The sequence below is a fragment of the Diadema antillarum genome, unplaced genomic scaffold (assembly GCF_040938485.1).
Source record: "Diadema antillarum isolate AM-2024a unplaced genomic scaffold, OU_Dant_1.0 seq00000690_RagTag, whole genome shotgun sequence".
Taxonomy (NCBI): domain Eukaryota; kingdom Metazoa; phylum Echinodermata; class Echinoidea; order Diadematoida; family Diadematidae; genus Diadema; species Diadema antillarum.
Window position 1 is genome coordinate 286,082 of NW_027271595.1, and position 20,086 is coordinate 306,167.

Genomic DNA, 20,086 nt, shown 5'->3' on the forward strand with positions numbered 1-20,086 from the left:
AGCTTACTTTTTGCTGGACATTATGTATCATCATATTTTGTTGTATTTTATGTATTTTCAATCGAAAAATACAAAAATGAAATTGAATTTGAATTTGAAGTAATAAGTTGTTGTTTTTTTAATCCATGGCTGATTATTGGTTGAATGAGCTAGGTGCTATTTCTATTGCAGCAGAACAATGCTCTTCCGTAAAGTTAACAAAAGCAATCAGATGCACGCACGTTTTGAGATTAATTTTTTTTTTTTTCAAGTGTGTGGTGTCTAATCAGTATGTTGGGGGTGTTTTCCAAACACTGTGTCTTTGGTTTCTGTAGATGAGAGACAGACATGTTCTGATATGCGATCTCCCTATACGTTGCTAAAAAATACAATATGGACAACATAATTTTGAAAAGAAAAAAATATCAAAAATATAAAATGTCAAGTCAGAAAGAAAGATGAATGTCATGTTTTTGTTGAAAGATAGAAATATACTTGAATTTGCATTCTAGTGAAAAGCACAAAAAATATCTGTTAGAATTTGGCCACGTGTCAACCTAAGGTTTGAGCCATCCGGAACATACATGTTGTGCCTTTTATAACGTTCTGACATTGACTAGCTTCATAATAACTGATCATCAAATGGTCTGTAGATTGTACCTAGCATTGTAGGTTTGTGAGTTTTATTCAGAATAATCACAGCGAAAGAATATGATCTCTAGATCTCTAGAAGATCAAAATATAAACAAATGTTATAAGAATATTAACTATACAAACATTAATACACTAGTACATTCATGTAACTACAACATATAGATTATAACCGCAATTCTGCCGTAATCTCGGTGTATTCATGAACAGAGCTGTTCCTGTATCTTACTTTGAAATGTGTTTATACCAGGAAACACAGTGTAGGCCTAATGAGCGAAAATACCGACACATAGAATTCTAGAATATCTGAACATACAGTGCTTATCATTATGGCACTGGTTACTCTTGAATGTTTTTGAGTCAAAGAATCTCTTTTATTTTGCTTTGCTTTTCCCTCTTCTCACAGCAGTGAGCTAGTCTATAGTCCACGGACGTTATATTGTAACGTATGACGAAATGGAAGACATGGAAGTAGTAAGTAGTCTTACAGGTACTAACTCTTATCGCTGCTAATGTTGTAATCCTGAACGCAATTTCAACATTCTGTGCAGAAGAAACCAAACATCTACAAGACTTCATTTTCAGTACAAGTAAAAAATGAGAAAATAGATTTTTTTTTTTCCATTCGTGAGGAACTAGAAGAAGATTTTTTTCATTCGTACAGGTTTTGTGACGAAGACAAGTCATCTAAGCACTGATGAATTCTTAGACGTCGACAGCCCTGAAGATTGCTGCAAAGCCGCTCTCGGTCACGCTGCCGTCCGTCCTGAGAGTCACTATCATTTTGTTGTCAATAGAGACCAGAGGACCTGTAGGATATTCAATTCCACACATTCTGCAATGCAAAGAGAAGAAACACATCATTTATGAGACGGAAAATTACAGAAGCTTGACAAATTTACACGGCTGTAACAGAGATAATGTTCAAGGCCTCCTGACTTCTGGAAAATCGATGGACGAGACTGCAGCCAAAATTAACTAGTAAAATAATTGATTGCGACAGTTGGAATTAAGTTTCTGGTCAGGAGAGGATATTAGACACAAACAGGTCACGTGACCGAACTTTCGTTTTCTTGGGGAGCCCACAAAATAACGAAGTGATCAATGATCTGATTCGAGGACTTGCCATAAAAACCCTAGATTAAGTAGTTTTATATCAGGAAGCTGTACCAGAAGAGGTCGTGAGGACGAAATAACATTGATTGACCTAATATCACGTAGGTTGGCTGTGATCCCATAAACCATAATCATGTTACAGAATTAAACGTACGTGTCCACGATGAAAGAAATGATGTGCCATTAATACTGCAGTTTAAACCCATCATGGAGCTTCCGGACAAGAATGCAGATGATTAAATATGGGACTTGTTTACGAGAGAAGCAAAATGAATAGTTGTCCAGGTTTGTTCCAAATTCGATCCCCCAGTGATATCGGTTACTTCTCAACTTATTTTTTGAAGTATTGGGAAGTTTATATGTCATCTTTGAAGGTTTTAATGACGATAGAATATTGGGTGATGACGGGTTTCGCTGCTCACCATGTATTATTTCTTGGATGTGAGTGTGGTCCTGAGAAGGGGAGCGTGGAGGGCGGTAACAACATACATACCATCGCGGTCAGACTTTAAAAAAAAATTCGCTATCACACTCACATCAAGAAAGAATACATTGTAAACCATGACACCCTCCATTCAAGTGTCTTTGAATGTCGTGCTATTACGTAATACGTCACACTCAGTGAAAGGAAATAGAACCACGCTGGATTTATTCTCTGAAAAAAACAGAGATATCAATCTCTGTCAATATTCATTGCCAAACGCATGCCATCCTGACGTCACTGTTAAATCAGATTTGGCGAATTCAGTTGTCAAAATAAATCAATGAGCACATTTAATTACTATGTTGATTATTGCAATCACCGGCGGCAAAATGAAGAGTGGAGTATAATCATAAAGAAATGTCTTACTTCATAGGCACCCGCACTCCTTCTCCCAGATTAATTTCTAGCCAGTCCCAGCTGCATCTGGCGTTTCCCTCCAAATCAAACTCGTGGAAGGTGAGTGCGACATGGCGACCAGCGTCGACCTCGATGGTGTAGACGCACTGCAAGCCGTTGTCGTAGTTGTTTGGGTAGTTTGGAGAGGCAATCGTCCCACTATTCCCTAAGAAATCTCCTCCACAAGTGCCGACGAATTCTCCAGGACCCGTGGTCATGCTTGGGAGTGTGGTTGGAGGTTCAGGATTATTGATGACATAGGTAGCCTTGAAGCCACGCCTTGTCACGCTGTAGTCTGATGTGAAGGCCACCAGTAGCTGGTTCCCAGTCGACATCTGCTCCCCAGGTAGGGTGGTGCCGCAAAACTTCAGGCCCGGCAAACTGACATCTCCCGTACGGACCTCTACGGAGTCATAGTTGCAAGTAGAGTGGGACTCGATGTCCATGTCGACGAAGGTGAGTGTGATCGTAGAACCTGGAGCTCCCTAGAAAGGTCAATGTGGCGATGACAGTACGTGAAACTCTCATGTTCATTCATCCACTAGTTGACAAGGGATTGATAACATTGTGTAACCTACCATTCAATGAAATGCTGTTAAACGAACCTACTTCAAGGCATTGTCTTCGTTTCAATGAGCACAAGTGATTTCACTCGATCTTCACGTGTAAAGGAAGAATCAGGAGACAGCCATTTGTTTGTTTTTATATGAACGTAAATAGTATGGCTACTTCATTCAGCATAAGAACATTAAAGAAAGAACGTTTGTTTTGCAATCGTATATGCTTATTTCATTCAATGCATGTGGGAACAAGTTGGAAAAATAGACGAATGCAATATAAGTCAGTTTTTGTATAATGCCAAGAAGAATGTCAAGCAAGAATGTCACGTGACATGGTGGTTATATTTACGAGGCCAATATGGCGCCAAATTAAGTGTAGGCCTACTAACATTTAAACAATCATAGTTTTCAAGTGCCTTCGAACTTTCATCAGTTTCTCTCCCCCAGGAAGATGTTTACATGTAGATTTACCAAAATAAACGATGTGTCTTATTCCAGAATCTTGCATACAGTTTCAGTAATCTTTATTCCTCCATTAGTCTTGTTTGAAAGAATTCAGTTTGACAAATCAATAGAAATCACCTGAAAATGTGAACAGGGATACTCATAAGAAATAATACAAGTAGATCAAGGAAACCGTTATCGATAGGCAATGCGCTTGCCTTGAGTAACGGCCTCTGGACAATATGAATTGTTACTATTTTTATCTTATTTTCAGCTTAAGAAAGCCCACAGAATAAATAAAAATATTTGTTTTGAGTATATTCGATGTAATTTGACCTAGGAGGACAAAACAAGATGAATATAACAGGCCAGAAAAAGAATTTTGGGACAAGAATTAGGGGATACCCGAATAAGAAAACTTGAGAGAAGAGGAAAAAAGCGATAGCATATAGGCCTACCGTTTTCAGGAGTTGGGAGCTTTATACAGTAAAATAAGCCCTGCTAATGTTTACTTAAACACTTACTTTTTAAGAATGAGACTTTACAGCGAATCAATAATATTAGTTGGGGCGGGGGTAAACTGATCAATTATACTCATAATTTCTCATTCGAGTGATACGTTGTAAGTTGTTGTTGTTGTTTTTTTTTAATAAGAATGATTGAAAGCATGGTAGAGAAGAACTGCGGCTAATATCGTCAGTCAACGAGTTCCATACATTCTCCATCAACCCAAGAAGATAATCATTTTTTTTCTTATTTTCACAAAGACTAGCCTAACTGGTGGGGAAAAGGGTCAGGAGATAAGAATGGCTTTATTTCAATCAATTTCAGTATGGTTGACTATCGTGCTCGCAGTGGCTGAATACTCACCTCAATAAGCCATGTGCAGTCTTCGTGGTTGTCGTAATTACTTGGATAGCTTGGTGATGTGATTTCACCATCTTCATCCGTCAGCATATAGACGCACCCTTGGGGAGGTGGTGGTCCGGTAGGACCGTCCTCACACAGGATTCCGGTGTGTCCTGGAGGACACACGCAGTCACAGTCGGGACCCTGGTAGCCGCCATTTTGGCAGGCCAGATTATTACTACAGCCGTCGTTGCAGTTGTAGATGAGATTGGCAAGTTTGATATCAGCAAAGCTGAGGCCCTGTCGGTTTCCAAGTTGATTCATCAGCAGAGGGTCGATGGTGGTGATGGTTGGTTGACCGTTGGAGGAGAATGCCTATACAACAAACAATCAAAATAAAGAACAAAATATTAATCATTTTATAAAACCATCAAGGAATTTGCTGCAGAGATTATTGTTTCGAGGTCATTGAATTTTGAAAACCTTACAGCACTGTCATGTTGGAGACATAAAACTGCCTGTGTCCGGTTTAAATTACTTAATCTGTTGAAAATAATTTCTTTATTCCAGACATTATTTACAGAAGTTTACGATATTGAGAACACAAGGCAACTTAAATCTTGTAAAAATATGTTGGTATTCAGATTCAAGACTCACATACAAACTTATTCTCTCAAAACAAAATTATGTGCAATTGATACAAACAATGAAAAAAGAAATATGGGCCAATAGTATAATGATTGTTGAGAAAAAGACGCATATGCGTCGCCAATCCACAGGAATGTGGTTTCTGACACTTGATGAATATTAATATCAGATGCCCTTTGTCAAATGAATAGTGATAAATAATGATAAAAATTTTTTATAGACCTTTATGTTACTAAATTCAGAGAAAGCGGAGAATAGACAGATGTAGATGGCATTGGTTTTGCATATTTGCTATAATATTTGTGTCACACACACAAGCACACACACACACACACACACACACACACAAGTAACGATGTACACCTCTCTTCGTGTCACTTTTTTCTCAATCCCTCACTCCATCTCTCTCTCTTCATGCGCAATGTTTGCAAACTTACTGTATTTATTCATAATTATATATCAAATAATTTGGATGAAGACATATACGTTCTAATAACTATGTGTTAATGGGTTTCAACATATCTCTCTATATACATTGTAATATGATATGCTTGTATATATGTATGGAGTAGGACATATTCCTTTTTGCGCATAAAAAAAATCAAAAGAAATCAAGTCTGACTTACACCAGAACTGTAGTGCATAACTGATCCAACGTCGTACGGAACATTTTCCGTGGTTACATCGTTCCAACTATATTTCTGAAAGTTGCCTTCGAATCCCGACTGGATGTTTTCGAAATGGACCGTGACGTAATCGTCCCTGTCTGGTCGAGACTGCTCGTGATGGAAACCCATGGCGTGGCCGATCTCGTGGGCGACGATGCCGAGCTATTTGTTAACATAATACAAAGAAGATATATTAAGCCTTCTCATTTCACACTGGATCAGCTGTAAATAAACATATTGATTAAAAGCGTCCTTCAAATTGGGTGCGCGCCAATTCTCAAAGATGCCCCCTCATTTTTCTTATAGAAAAAAAAACACGGTAAATGAAGTATGACATTCTTAATGAGACGTGTCAAACGAAAGTTTATAAATGCCAAATTCACCTTAGTGAACATGTGAATCTAATAATTGCAGCAATGTCAGTATAACACATCGGTGAAGGTTTAGATCCAACTATCCATTCAAAAGTTATGGATTTTGAAAGTTTCACTCACGTGGTCTACTAATATCAAGTATTTTTTTTCTCTCTGAAGAACGCAAATCATGGGTACTTACGTATGCACACCCATTACCGATGGACACATCTTGGGAAGACGAAAATACTCTTCCAACGTAAGACCAGCATCCACCGCCCTTGATAAAGTTCAGGTAGGTTCCATGACCCAGTTGGTTGGCGTGCTGTGAGGTTCTTGGTTCGAATCTCAAACAGGTGTGCTGTTCCCAGTGGTCCATTGCAGAGCGGATCACATTGGTGTCACCGCCTGAAACAAAATCAGTTGATGTCCCAAGCTCGTAATTCTAAAATGCCTCTTTGCATATCACTGTTTTCTGAATAAAAAAATTAAAGCGATTATAAGCCAGTTTGTAATTAGCTCATGTGCACGTTGGTACAAATGACCTTTCTATTTTCTTGGTTGGTTAGGCACTTAACTCATATTCAAAGCAACATAATGCGTACCGGTAAGTTTGCCTGGCGTAACAATTTATGGAATTCGTGTTCAACAAAAAATGATCATGCATAGCGAGACCAGGGCCCTGTTGCATAAAACCCTTACCGCTGGACTTACCGCTCCTTTCTAGCGGTAAGTCTTCAAATTAGCGGTAAATTTTACAATCCTTGATGCTGATTGGCTGTGACGCTTAATTTTGATGGTAGTTACCATTGAAATTCAACGGTAAGTTTTATGCAACGGGCCACAGGTGACCAGAATGGTCCGTCAAACAACCCTGGGGGAAGCATCCATTTCTTTGTTTTGTATTGAAATCAATGCATTGAAACATGTTTATATTCGTATTGCCAAATACCAGGTTTGCAGTCAGGTGGATGCAACGGCAAGTATCATGTACAAGGATTGCATAAATAATCACTATATGACACATGCTTATCTCCGTGAATTTAAAAACCATCATGCGTTTTGGTACCTATAACCTTTTACTGCTCATGCGCAAAGTAGAACTACGAACTGGCTTATTGTGAGGGATCTCTGAATATGTATAATGTCGATTCAATCTCAATCGCCTTTATGTGAGACACCTCAAAGTGGCATCATTTGCTCTCATAGAACATAATATGCAGTTCTTATTTAAATGGTGTTCAGTGAAAAACTTCACCAAAGTTCTGGTCAGCTTTGATGGAAGCAAATTAAAGACCGGGTGAAATGAATTTCAAGTGTTTTTAATTTCGCGGAATCCAGGACATTAACAGCGGGAACAACCCTCGAAGCAGGCAGGGCAGTAGAATACATGGAAAGCGATGACGTGATTACCTCTTCTAATTCTAAAGTTATTCATTTTATCCGAGTTTGATGAAACATATTCTGCTATGATTCTTCATTAGCGTCAGCTTGATATAGGTTTGTGTTTCATTATCTGCTTTGAATCATAATTATGCGACTTCTGATGAAAAAAAAAGTGGGTAGTGATGCAGTCATAACCCATACGTCTGTACGTGCCGTCTTGATACACGAACAGTTATGTTTCTTGGTAGAAATACAATGCCGATTTCAATGTTGGAGTGCATTATTGTGGACAAAGAAAAAAATGTTCTTTCACCAATCTTATAATACTTTGTAAAATGGCGTATTTTCGCCCGAGGATTTTTTTTTCTGCGCGCGGCCGGGTAAGATGTATTTCGCGTGTTTCTAATTGTGCAGAATCCAGTAACCACGGGAACAAAATAAAGATAGCATGCAAAATTTTATCGTGCTTTTATTTTCGCGCTAGCTTCCATGGTTGCGCGAAAGGCGCGAAAGTTTCCACACCTCGAAAAAATCCACTTTTACAGAGGGTAACAATATTTCGATAGAGATAGGTTAAAGGCCTTCATGCCGAATTAAATTATACACTTATTTGATCCTGACGAAATTACATTTACCGACCTGCAGGTGACGAATCCTACAGAGATATCTTAAAGGGGATGGCTAGTAACTGATACAGTGGGAATCAGTGGTAATGCTGGGGGATGATTGTTCCAATTTTTGTGGGATTCATTTAAGAGTACATTATGTATCTATTGTTGTGCGAAAATTATTTGCTTCAGAATGGTCTCATATTCAAGTTATGTGCAGTTTAATGTTTCCAGGTTAGCATGCCTGCACAGTGACGGGGCGATTGAAGTGCACATTATTTGAATATGAGACAATTCTTAAGCAAATAATTTTCACACAACAATAAATATATAATGTACTCTAAAATGAATCCCACAAGGATTGGAACAATCATCCCCCAGCATTCCCATTGATAAGTTACTAGCCAATCTCCTTTAAAGAGGGTCCGGAGTCTAAATTGCCCACGTTTTCTCTTCATTGTTGATATCGTACAGGTGTCAGAACTTACTAGATGAAGATGAGATGACGTAAGGCACGATGTTCTGAGTCCAGCGGGTCAGCGTATTCGATACTGCCTTCCTTTTCTCTCGGCCATACTTCTCCGTGAAGATAGCCTCTTCGATTTCTTGAGCCTGTTCTGGCGTTAGTATCATGTCTCCTTCGAACGAGCCAGGAGTGTTGTCTTCGTCCTTCGGTTCCTCATGCTGTTCAACCGGCTTCTCGAAGGATACGCTAAGAGACTTCTCAGAGGAAAAGCGTGACAGAGGGAGAGGGAGATATATAGAGATAAAAAGTTGGGGGAGAGAAAGGAGACAGGGCGATAGAGGGAGAGATAGAGGGGAGAGAGAGAAAGGGGGTATATATATAGTAATATATATATATATATATATATATATATATATATATATATATATATATATAGAGAGAGAGAGAGAGAGAGAGAGAGAGAGAGAGAGAGGAGAGGAGAGAGGGAGAGAGAGAGTGGGGTGGGAAGAGAGAACAGGTAAAAGGGAAGTGAAAATGTAGCCCAGAAAAAAAAAATCTGGATGCGCGGGATAAAATTTATCAGAGCACCATGTGCACTCATGTTTTTTTTTTTTTTTAAGGTGGAACATAATTTGGAGCTATAGCAGCTTCCACACTCGCGACTTGTTTGAGCTATTAACTAGTCCTCACTATAGTACGTGTGTTTTAATTAATACACGATGAACGTTGTTGACTTGTATGCCATAGTGAATCCATTTACAACATTTAGATGTTTGTCAATTCACATCACAATGCATTCTTCATTGAAATGATCTATATGGAGTATGTATATTGCATTGATAATTTATCTGGTGATTCTTCTACAAGAGAACATATCCGAAGAGGTATATAGGTCAAGTAGCTGTAAGCACACAAGTAAAAGAGCCAACAACGAAACACACATGTTTATGTACATAAAATTTCTCATACTACAACATGACACCAACTATAAACAATAGCAACGATATGACAGGGAATGAACAATATATGGAAGTCAGATTCAAGCAAATTGAACTATTTCTACTTGTTGATAACACCAATAGAAATTGGAGAGCATGTAAACAACGCCGTTGATTCAATTTTTAAGGCGTAGGGGATTCCACGGCTTTTAAGACACTTAACAGGTTGAGAGAGAAAATTAAGAAATGATTAGGGGTGTCTGACAAGTTTAATTTCATCTTATTATTCCAGAGGGATAAAATCAATTTAAGGGCTTGTAGTTACGTGTGGTGAAAGTCCCTTCAGCATATTAGAAAAAAAAAACAAGTGGGAGAGAAAATGCAAAAATATGCACTTACACACACAAACAAAATGTATGACACGTATAGTGAAAATTGCTATTTTCCTTTTTTGTTTGTTTGTTGAAATCGATCTGTAGAAATCATTAAAAACATTTTACAGGCATTTGAAACGCTACTAGAGTCTTCAGTGTGAAGTGTCTCTTGGCGTTGGTCATAGTGGCGTTGCACGTGACGTAAATTTTCGTCCATGTGCAGTCACTGATAATTAGGACTTTGACAGTCTCTAATGCTGCCGATTATTGCTCTCTTTCAAATGTACGTTTTCTGGTCTTGGACATTACCTTTGCCAACTTTCTAGTGTCAACACGAAGGGTTTCTTAAAACTCAACGGAAATTGTAATTTTCTACTCTGGGAATGCTTGAAGATAATTATGTGTCGTTTTGATGATATTTCTGCATGATTGCAGACTAATTTTCGGAATCATATATGATACAATATCATACTCACAGGTAAAGCAATCATTCAAAACCAAAGCACGCGGAAATAAAGACAGCCGTGCTAATCAGGTCGGAGGGAGATGGAGGGTAATATCAATAAAAGCAAAACAACGAAATAAAACTCGAGCAAATAGTGTGACAGTTTTTTTTAATAACAGTGTATTGTTAGTATTAATGATGATGATAATAAAAACAACAAGAAAAATATTATTATTACAACTATCATAGTATTATTATTATCATTATCATTAGCATTATTACTATAATTATAATTATCATTATTATTATCATCATAGTTATAGTTATTACATTGGCACAGCGTACATACCACTGGTTTGTCTTCAAGGAGCTTCAAGTCGCGGGCAATCTTGTCCAGTAAGTCGTTAGCAGCAGGTGCACAAAGTAGGCCGGGAACGAACAGGGCTAGCAACAACGATGACACCACTGAAACCGTCATGCTGCTGATAGTACTTTAAACACTTGCGAGTTTTTGGAGTTTTTCCGTTGGTGAAGAATACCTCTTGATGATGTCTACTGACTTTGAAGTTAACGTAGCCGTCTTCGATGGCGAGTCTGAAGCTACGTTGTACAAACTGCCATATTTATATCTTCGAGCCAGCAAAGAGAAACCATAAAAGCAACCTTAACCCGACCAAGTTAAGATGAAGAACACAATTGACAATCTTCTTTCAATAATCTTCTCTTCTTTTTGTTGGTTAGTTTGGTTGTTTGTTGTTTTAGTCATGTTGAATCCGAGTGGATAAGCGTTTAAGACCTGCTCGTAGTTTAATACAATGAGAACAGCTCTTGGGTATTAGACAAGAAATCTTCGGGGTTGACAATGTAAGAATATAAGAAGTGAAAAATCACTTCATCAGACCCTTTCTCTCTTGCAAGAAAGACCCCACCCTTTCAAACGGTAAGATTCGAGGAAAGTAGGTAATTGTTGATAAGTTGTTAAGCACCTTACGAGTAACCTTTGTTTCTTCTGGTCTGAGCGGAGACATTTACGTGGCTGGTTAATTACAGTTCTGTATAGAACGTACAAGGTTAGGTTATTTGTGAAGCGTTCGAGCGTCAAGAATCACTGCCCTATAATACAAAAGAAAGACACTCTTAACCATGTCTTACAACCTACGCCTTGTATTCAGAAAGTCCATTTGAGGTGTTTTCTCTATGTGAGATTTTGACGCTATTATCGCCTCAGACATTGAAGACTGAAAGGGTTCGTTTCTTCTCACAAGAAGAGTATTACCCACCCTGAAACTAATTAGATTACTGATTGATATTTTTTTCGCCCACTAGTACTCAATCTCTGACGCACGAATCAGTATAAGCGTCTGGGAGTAGACTGCTCATTTAGATTTGCTTGAGCACTATACTTGTAGTAAATGAATAATAACGATATAATAAATCAGTATTGTTCAGCGAAGAATCTATGTGTCTTAATTGGCCCTTATCTTGCGCTGTAAGAGCTCCTCAAATGCTATTTTTCCTAGTAATCTATTAATTTGTGAAATATTTTAAATAAACATTAGGTGAATAGAAAAAAAATAGACATATAAGTCTATATGTTGTGCTAATTTTCGTCAGCAGAATAAATTGATAAGAAAATAACTACTATAAAAGAAATCCTATAGAATTTTTGATATGGGGAAACAATTTAATTCAGGAGGTGTTGTGAATAGTCTGACAAACCTAACGGAGACAGGTTTATTACCAGATATATTTACCAGCAGTTAAAGAATTTGTTCATAGGGCAATTTCAACTCACGGGGGCTCCATAGTATAGGCCTATATCTATAGGTCTAACCCTTACAAGACCACCTTGCATACAGTTCATTCCACATCATATCAAATTACAGCAAAATAAATGTATTATTACATTGACATCTGGATTTTAATCGATCAAAGATACTGTGATAAATCATAATATAATCAAATATACTGTATGCACTATCTCTTTTATTCATTTATTATTTTCAACTATGCAAGACAGGAAATATGAATAACTCCCTGTTAAAGAAAAAGTTTCGAGTTTTGATCCGATGGCTTCTATAATGACTGAGATTTTCTGATATCCAGTGGTGATCTTACCTAGAGGCTGCCAAAGGAAAAAAAAGTCACCTGACTTTATGTATACTGTGTTTTACAGGGAATCTACAATACGAAAATAATATAACCATTGGTTCGAGGTTCATTTATTCCATTATTGTATTAAAAAGGAGTTAAACCACTTAATGTTTTGTAGACTATGAGTCATCAGTATCTTCAATTCAACTCCTTGGCGAATGGGCAACCAGGTTTTGATTCTCCAGAAGTGGTGTAACACGGCCGAATCTTGGGAGGTTAGAAATAAATCTTGCATATCATGTGTTTTGATCCCGTTCCAACTTCACAATCTGCGTGTCTGATAATCCAAACAATAAATCATTACACCACTCTAGTTTACAAAACTATGATGCATCCATGAATAACAGTTTTCATATTGTTTTAATCGACACATTTACGAATGCATCTCGGGTTACAGATCTACGATATACCAAATTGCACTCGTAATTTGTGATTTCATATTCAGGCGAGTATCAACGAACACTCCAAATCATTATTTGATGGCATTATCAATGTTTCCTACTAATAAAACATTTGATCTAGATTTAGAAATATGATATGAATGACCAACAGGAAGGGTTGTTTTCTTGTCATTGAACATTAATTGTTCCGTAACAGACATTTTCAAATGTACTTAACGCATGTACGATGTAATTATGATGGAATTACAAATACAATACTATTTGTCAAAAATGTAAGGAGCTCTGTTAGTTTGTGTCTTTGTGAAATTTGAAATACTTTTCAAGTAGGCATATTATTGTGAGGAACAGTTTTGCAGAAAGAAGACGAAAATATCGTTTTGGATATAATGCTTAAATAACAAATGAGTGCTGTCATGTCTGACTGTATATCCAAGGATCACATGTTATGTAGCCGCAAAAAAAAAAAATGACAGTGTGTGGTAGTGCTTACGAACGTTTTCACCACCATGCCGCGTCAAAAATATGTAGCTTGAAGGTGAAAGGGCTATAGAATCTTTTACATCTTCCACATCTTCTACATCTTCCAAAGAGTAGTTTGATTCTGCGGTGCCATATATGGATGGAGAAGCCGATGTTTGTTATTTCAAAGGTTCGTTAAGCTGAAAATGAAAAAGGATTCATTAATCCGAAAGTTTGAGGCGTTATTCGGATCAGAGTTCGTTATTCCAAAGGTTCGTTAATCCGACAATGAAATATGATAGGGTTTATAATTCGAAAATAAAAATAAGATGCATACATACTAACGAACCCTTCGGAATAACGAACCTTTCTCTTATTTTAAATTAACGAACCTTCGGAACAACGATTCTTCGCAAATTTAGCACACAACATCGGACAGAAACCTTTCAAAAGGCAAAATATTAGATTAATCTAAATAAAATAGAGAACAATCAGTGAGGAAACGGAGCAATCATAAGATACAAATGTGATGAGTGAAACATAATTATGATGCAATGAAACATCTTCGGTCAGTGTATCTACGTAACGCTCAAATGCTTCAAATGACATGGACAGAGTTATCGATCTTTCAATCTTGTTTCACAGTATATAGTGACTCCATTCTGCGTACCTACTACGATTGCAGTGATTTATGATTGGATTTGGGTTTAGCTTCAGTTGATAATAGCCAGATCATGTATTGTACCTAGTGTCACGAGGACTAAAGAGTTCACTGATCCACGGAAGACCAGTAGTCAGCCCGCCAGCTCGGAAAGGAGAATGAGTTAATTGTTTGGACCTGCGAACATTTAGCAATAAGGGTGTAGAGTGTCCACAGGTCGTTTGTAGAGAACATACAATTAACCTGCAAAACATTTCTTACAGAACAATTTTGGATAAAAAGCAATATATCACATCAGTAATGCTTTCCAGTTTTCCCCCAGACTATGTTACAATCATCAAGATGAGACTGTATTATAGATTAATGTAATAACAACAAAGCACGGAAATCAAACATATCACGTCTCTACAAAAGATATTGACGCCTTTTCATTTCATTTCATTTCATTTCATTTATTTCATTTCATTTCATGTCATTTCATTTCATTTATTTCATTTCATTTCATTTTGTTTATTTCCATTTTCATAATTGGTTTAAAATTTTTTGCATAAAAAAAAACTGTGTGTGAATAAGAAGAAACGTGAACTTATATTTCTTGGTATAAACACCATCTCGTCCGAAGAAACCTGAACCAAATACCAAATACCAGGATTATGTAAGTAATCAAAGTGAGCGTTCCATTGCAGATTCTCATATATCACTGCATGCTCCCAGATATGTACATGCTGTTCTCTGAATTACGTATTTGTCAATATGTACGTTCATAATCCTGGTATTTGGTTCGTTTCTTCAGGCGAGATGGTGTTTATACCAAGAAATATAAGTTCACGTTTCTTTTTATTCACACACAGTTTTTATCCGATAACGAGTCCGATAGCGAAGCAAGGTCTTCTTAAAATGTTTAACAACGTCACCGGGTTTCTTTGCAGAATAAGATGAACAGGTGTCATTTGCGTAAAGTGACAAGTCACTATACTTAACAACAGCATGCAATTCATTCACATATAAAGAAAAGATTACAGGTCAAATCAGGGATCACTGTCGTACACCAACATCTCATAATTTGCTTATCTGAAACAAAACCACTCACACATGTACATCGTGTCCGGGTCGAAAGGTTATTTCAAAATCGTACAGTATTTCCATTAGAATCATGTATTTTTAGCTTTTGAGTCAATATACAGTGATTTACAGCGTCAAAAGCCTTTTTAAAATCAATCATTACTACCTCAACAATATTTCCAGAGGCAATACCATCAGACCAGTACTCTGTTACATTAGCAATGCATCTTTGGAGGTGGAGTGCTTCGGATGAAAGCCAAACTGTTTATCTGTCTGTCTGTAAGATTGTGTGTTTTCAATCAGAGAAGTCTGTAGTTGGTCATAAGCAACTTTCTCTACGGTCTTAGCAAAAAACAGGGTAACAGAAATAGGTCTATGATTGCAGATATCATCTCTGCTGCCTTCCTTGTAAGCAGGTGTAACACGAGCCTCCTTCCATTCATCAGGTATTGTGCCCTTGTGTATTGATTGTTTTATTAAGTTGGCGGGGCTGCAGCTGTCAAGGATGCAACTAGTTCAGAAGTTTGACGGGTATGTTGACCCGTGGCTAGATCATAGGTAGTCACTTTAACAAATCGCACACGTTCTTGTATAGCTTTAAATGTTTTGAGGGGGAATGTGGTCATGGTGGTGTAGCCTTTGCTGTAAAAAAAAAAGAATGCATTTATTTCATTGATTAAACGCTCAATTTTCACTCTCAATTTTTCCCTATGTTAACCAAATAGCGATTAAACAAATCAGCTAAATATCTACCACTAACACTTTTGTCATTAACATTGATTGAAGTGATTTGTGAGTCTGTTTTCTCTCCCGGTATCACATACCTCAAAGATTGCCAAATTTCTCTTGTACAATTTCCACCTGTTTCAATCTTAAGCGAGATTAACTAACTTGGCGTATTCTGAAAGTGACATTATTTCTAACCTTGTGATGTTCCACATCCGAAGACAGCTTCGCTCTTTTCAACTATCTTGTGAGCTTGTCCCTATATCACAAATAATATAGTTCGAATGGCACTTGCCATCCACCGAGATTGTCTTTTTACTCTCTCTCTCTCTGTTTATGTATATATATATATATATATATATATATATATATATACATATATATATATATATGTATGTATGTATATGTATAAGTAATAAGGTCACAGTAGAGGAATGCATTGAATGCCAATGGCCTTGATTTTATTTTAAGAATTTTCGGGGGCCTCCCCCTTCGTCAGGGATGACAGTGCGAATGAATTTTCAGTGATATTAATGATATATACATATATCATTCCGATTTCTTTATCGGTAATATCGAAATTCCTTTCTCATCTTTTTTTCCTTAATTGTACATTTACTGTTGAAAATCTGTAACAAAATGCCCCCCCCCCCCACACACACACAAACACACACATTGCAAGCGACAAGTTTTCTACTGCGCAAGACAAAGCGATAATAACTCAGTACACATATCATGAATTATGGTAACATCCATGTAAAAGGACTTTAATTCATTTCAACTCGTTTCCAGCAGTCCACAGACGGACAAGTTATCATACACATCTTCGTCTTCGTATGCATGATATTAGTACATTAATAAATTACTAAAACTGATGCAGCTTTTCATCGTGAGGTCTTCTGCTGTTCTGCGTCTGATATGTGTGCTCTTCAGTCTCCTTAATTCTTTCTTCTATTCGAAGTCTACGCTGTCTCCTCTTGAACAATGTCAGTTGACTTCGTCGTGTCTCCCTTCTAGATAGATGTATCACAATTTGCTCTTGAAGAGTGATCTGAAGAAAACTGTTCAACCTAGCCATTTTCATACCTCGTCCCGATCAAGAGGCATAGTAGCCAATGTCTTCAGACCCTAACGTCTCCAGCCACAGCACTTGTCTCAAAGGCTATGTAGTCACTTATCTCTGTCTGGTGCGGTTCAAAAGAGAAGAAGCATTCCCAATCCTCTTTCATGAGATTTAGATGAAAGGTCTAAAAGGGTATTGATTCGGATTTACGCCGTGGTGTTGAACAACAATAAACAATAAACGCACGGGGGAAAGAACACCCATTCTTTGACTGGGCTCAGATTTGTCCTTATAAGTTATTGTACCATTGCACAAATTTACAGATAACGGAGAGCTAGTAATGTAGTGTATCTTTAGCTATTTTTGTTTCCAGAATCGAGTGAGTGCCACATGTTATTTTGAAAATGGTAAATGAAGTGACGATTTATTATCCTTACCCTTCTGTTTTTGCAATTGTGAATACACGTGCATTAATTTGATCAAACAGTAATTGCGAATACTATTTGTTGACTGATTATAATAACTGACTGGATATAACAATGAAGGAAAAAAAAATCAGATCTGCCAAATTCTACCAGAATTGGGTAGGATAAGTAACCTAGGAATGTAATGATATTCATACACTTGTAGGGTGGCGATCTATGAAAAAATTAAGTATGTTATTAAAACAACAGTTCGACTTTGTATTTGGTCTCAAACTCTCAATCGTATTCGTCTTATTGGCCAAATGATGACAAGGCTTGGTTCCCCCCTTTACCGTTTTTCATTGGACCTTTATCCGTCAAACCTGCGCTATGTCTAGACCTGGGTACACTAATTAAGTCAAGACAAGGCTGCCGATCGTGAAGTGTCGGCCCTAAGCACTATAGGTCTCGGCTTAAATGAGGGCAATTGATTCTGTCTTCACGCGCAGTTTAACATATTATAAAAATAGCGATAGTACAAGGAGTCGTGTATCCTGATTTACCAGTTAATCCAGTGCTGATCGAGCCGAAACACAATGAGGGCACAGATTTCATGAATGAATATACCACAACCACGCCCTGCGTCATCGTGCATTGAAGCGTGGTATCGCCAGGCGTTCTTATTCCTGTCCATATAAGGAGAATTCACTTCTTCTTCAGACTCGGTAAAAAAAGCACAGACCTCGCTGTAGTAGAACAAATACAATACGCACAACATCAAGTGTTATTTGTGATTTGTACTTTGAAGATGATATGAATATGAGACAACATAACATTATATCAGCACTTCCTATAGAAAACTTGCACATAAAAGGTCTTAAACTTATTCTAAAACATTTTCGGTTTTTAAATTATATACGATATATCATAATTTATACTCTATGCCGGTAAAACATTGCAATAATGTTTATTTGGAACATTCAGTTACAAATTCTGAATTCAATTCAATCTATTTAGTTTACTTTCCAGTTAAGGAAATGTGTATGTATAAATGTATGCATGTCATTTACTATACAGTGTTGATTCTATGCTACAAATTATCTGATTGTAGTGACACACAGTATGTATCAATAGAGGTAGGCTAGATACGAGACACTATAGATCTTGTTTTTTTTAATTTTTTTTGTACAGTGTTTGCACACATGGCAAATGTACACACACATTTGTGTGGGCTTATCCATGAATCAAAAATGAATATTGTTTGTGCTTTTATGATATTTGTTTTTTTTCCTTTAATTGTTATTTACTTTATGTCAGTAGAAATATTCCAGTTTTGTTTATTTGGAGCGTCCATTTACAAACAATGTTTGATTTAATTCAATTCGTATAATTCACTTTCCAATTCAGGAAATAGTTTTATATATGTATACGTATATATGTAATCATACAATATATATATGTATATATATATATATATATATATATATATATATATATATATATATATAATTATGCATTCATTATAAAGCATTTATTCTGCTAGAATTATCTGATTGTAAAGACATACTTAGGTAGGCTGTACACGAGATACAAACACATCGTGTGGTTTTTTCCATGTATTGTATGTATGGGTGTTTGTGTATACACGTGTGTATGGGGGAGGGGAGGGGCTTACTCATGCATGGAACTGAAAAATTGTTTGTGTTTTGATGGTATGTGCTTTTGTGCATGAACACAATGCGCATGTGTGTGGGTGTGATGCACGATTAAAAAGAATGCCCATGGACCAAAGAGCAGCCGAAATATTTTTTAGTGAATCGAACTAAGAAATTAAAACACGTTGCAAAAATATAAACACACTGAGTGACTGAAAAGATGTTAACTATTATGATCATCATTCCAATACTGTTACACTCCAACACACATCATTGATAAAGCCGATTGATTATCTATACATGATAGGTACACCATATATATATATATATATATATATATATATATATATATACCTTCACTATTTTGAAAATTGTACTTTTAGTTGCCTTTACTTTTTTTCCCTGCTAGATTTGGAAATGTTTGATTAGGAGACACATAAAACGGAACATCCTCATTTTATTGAATATTATAATTCATACTATACTTATTACAACTATACGTAATACACAGATGCGCCATTCTGATGCAAACTGAATTTGCTACAGACACGAACATTATAACTCATCAGCTGGAATTTACAATCGTAGCATGCATTTAGACCATAAATAATGTTAAGTTTTATCGGCAGACACACACCGTTTACATTAACAAACACCAAGAATAATCAACTCACATTGGTGCAAAGAATGCCGCTCATCGTGTTATTTAAGCCCATAAAATTACTGTATTAGACCTTTGCGAATTTCGGCCAATATGCCCGGAGACACACAATATATCCCTGAACGTATTTGATATAGATGTCTAGAAAGCTAAAGTCTGTCACAGTCTCATCAAAGGTTGTTAGAAAAGCATGGGTCTTGGTCGATCAAAGTTTTATACGACCACTAAAAGATATGCGCTCTAGGCCGAGGTTCCCTCTCGAAGTCTATGTCATTATTGTTGTATTTTCAAGTTGTTCCGATTGTCTTTTTTTTTCGCTATAGTTCCTGTGCATTTCCTTTACTCTCAGGTAGAATAATTCCTCTTTCATGTTATGTGAGTTCCGTGCCTTTAATACATGTTATAAGCAAATTCTTCATGTGTTTTTGTTTGGTTTTATTTTGTTTTGTTTTGTTTTGTTTTGTTTTGTTTGTTT

General features: G+C 36.8%; 1 protein-coding gene across 1 annotated transcript; it reads right to left on the reverse strand.

Annotated features, from left to right (window-relative positions):
* Positions 1–1,335: 1,335 nt before the first annotated feature.
* Positions 1,336–8,823, reverse strand: LOC139737360 (protein SpAN-like). Its single transcript, XM_071648036.1, has 6 exons — positions 8,631–8,823; positions 6,351–6,556; positions 5,754–5,957; positions 4,501–4,854; positions 2,597–3,111; positions 1,336–1,465 (listed from the first exon to the last, which is right to left on the reverse strand). Exons 1-6 carry the CDS (start codon positions 8,773–8,775, stop codon positions 1,336–1,338), a joined length of 1,554 nt encoding a protein of 517 aa, XP_071504137.1. The 5' UTR covers positions 8,776–8,823.
* Between the last annotated feature and the right edge of the window lie 11,263 nt (positions 8,824–20,086).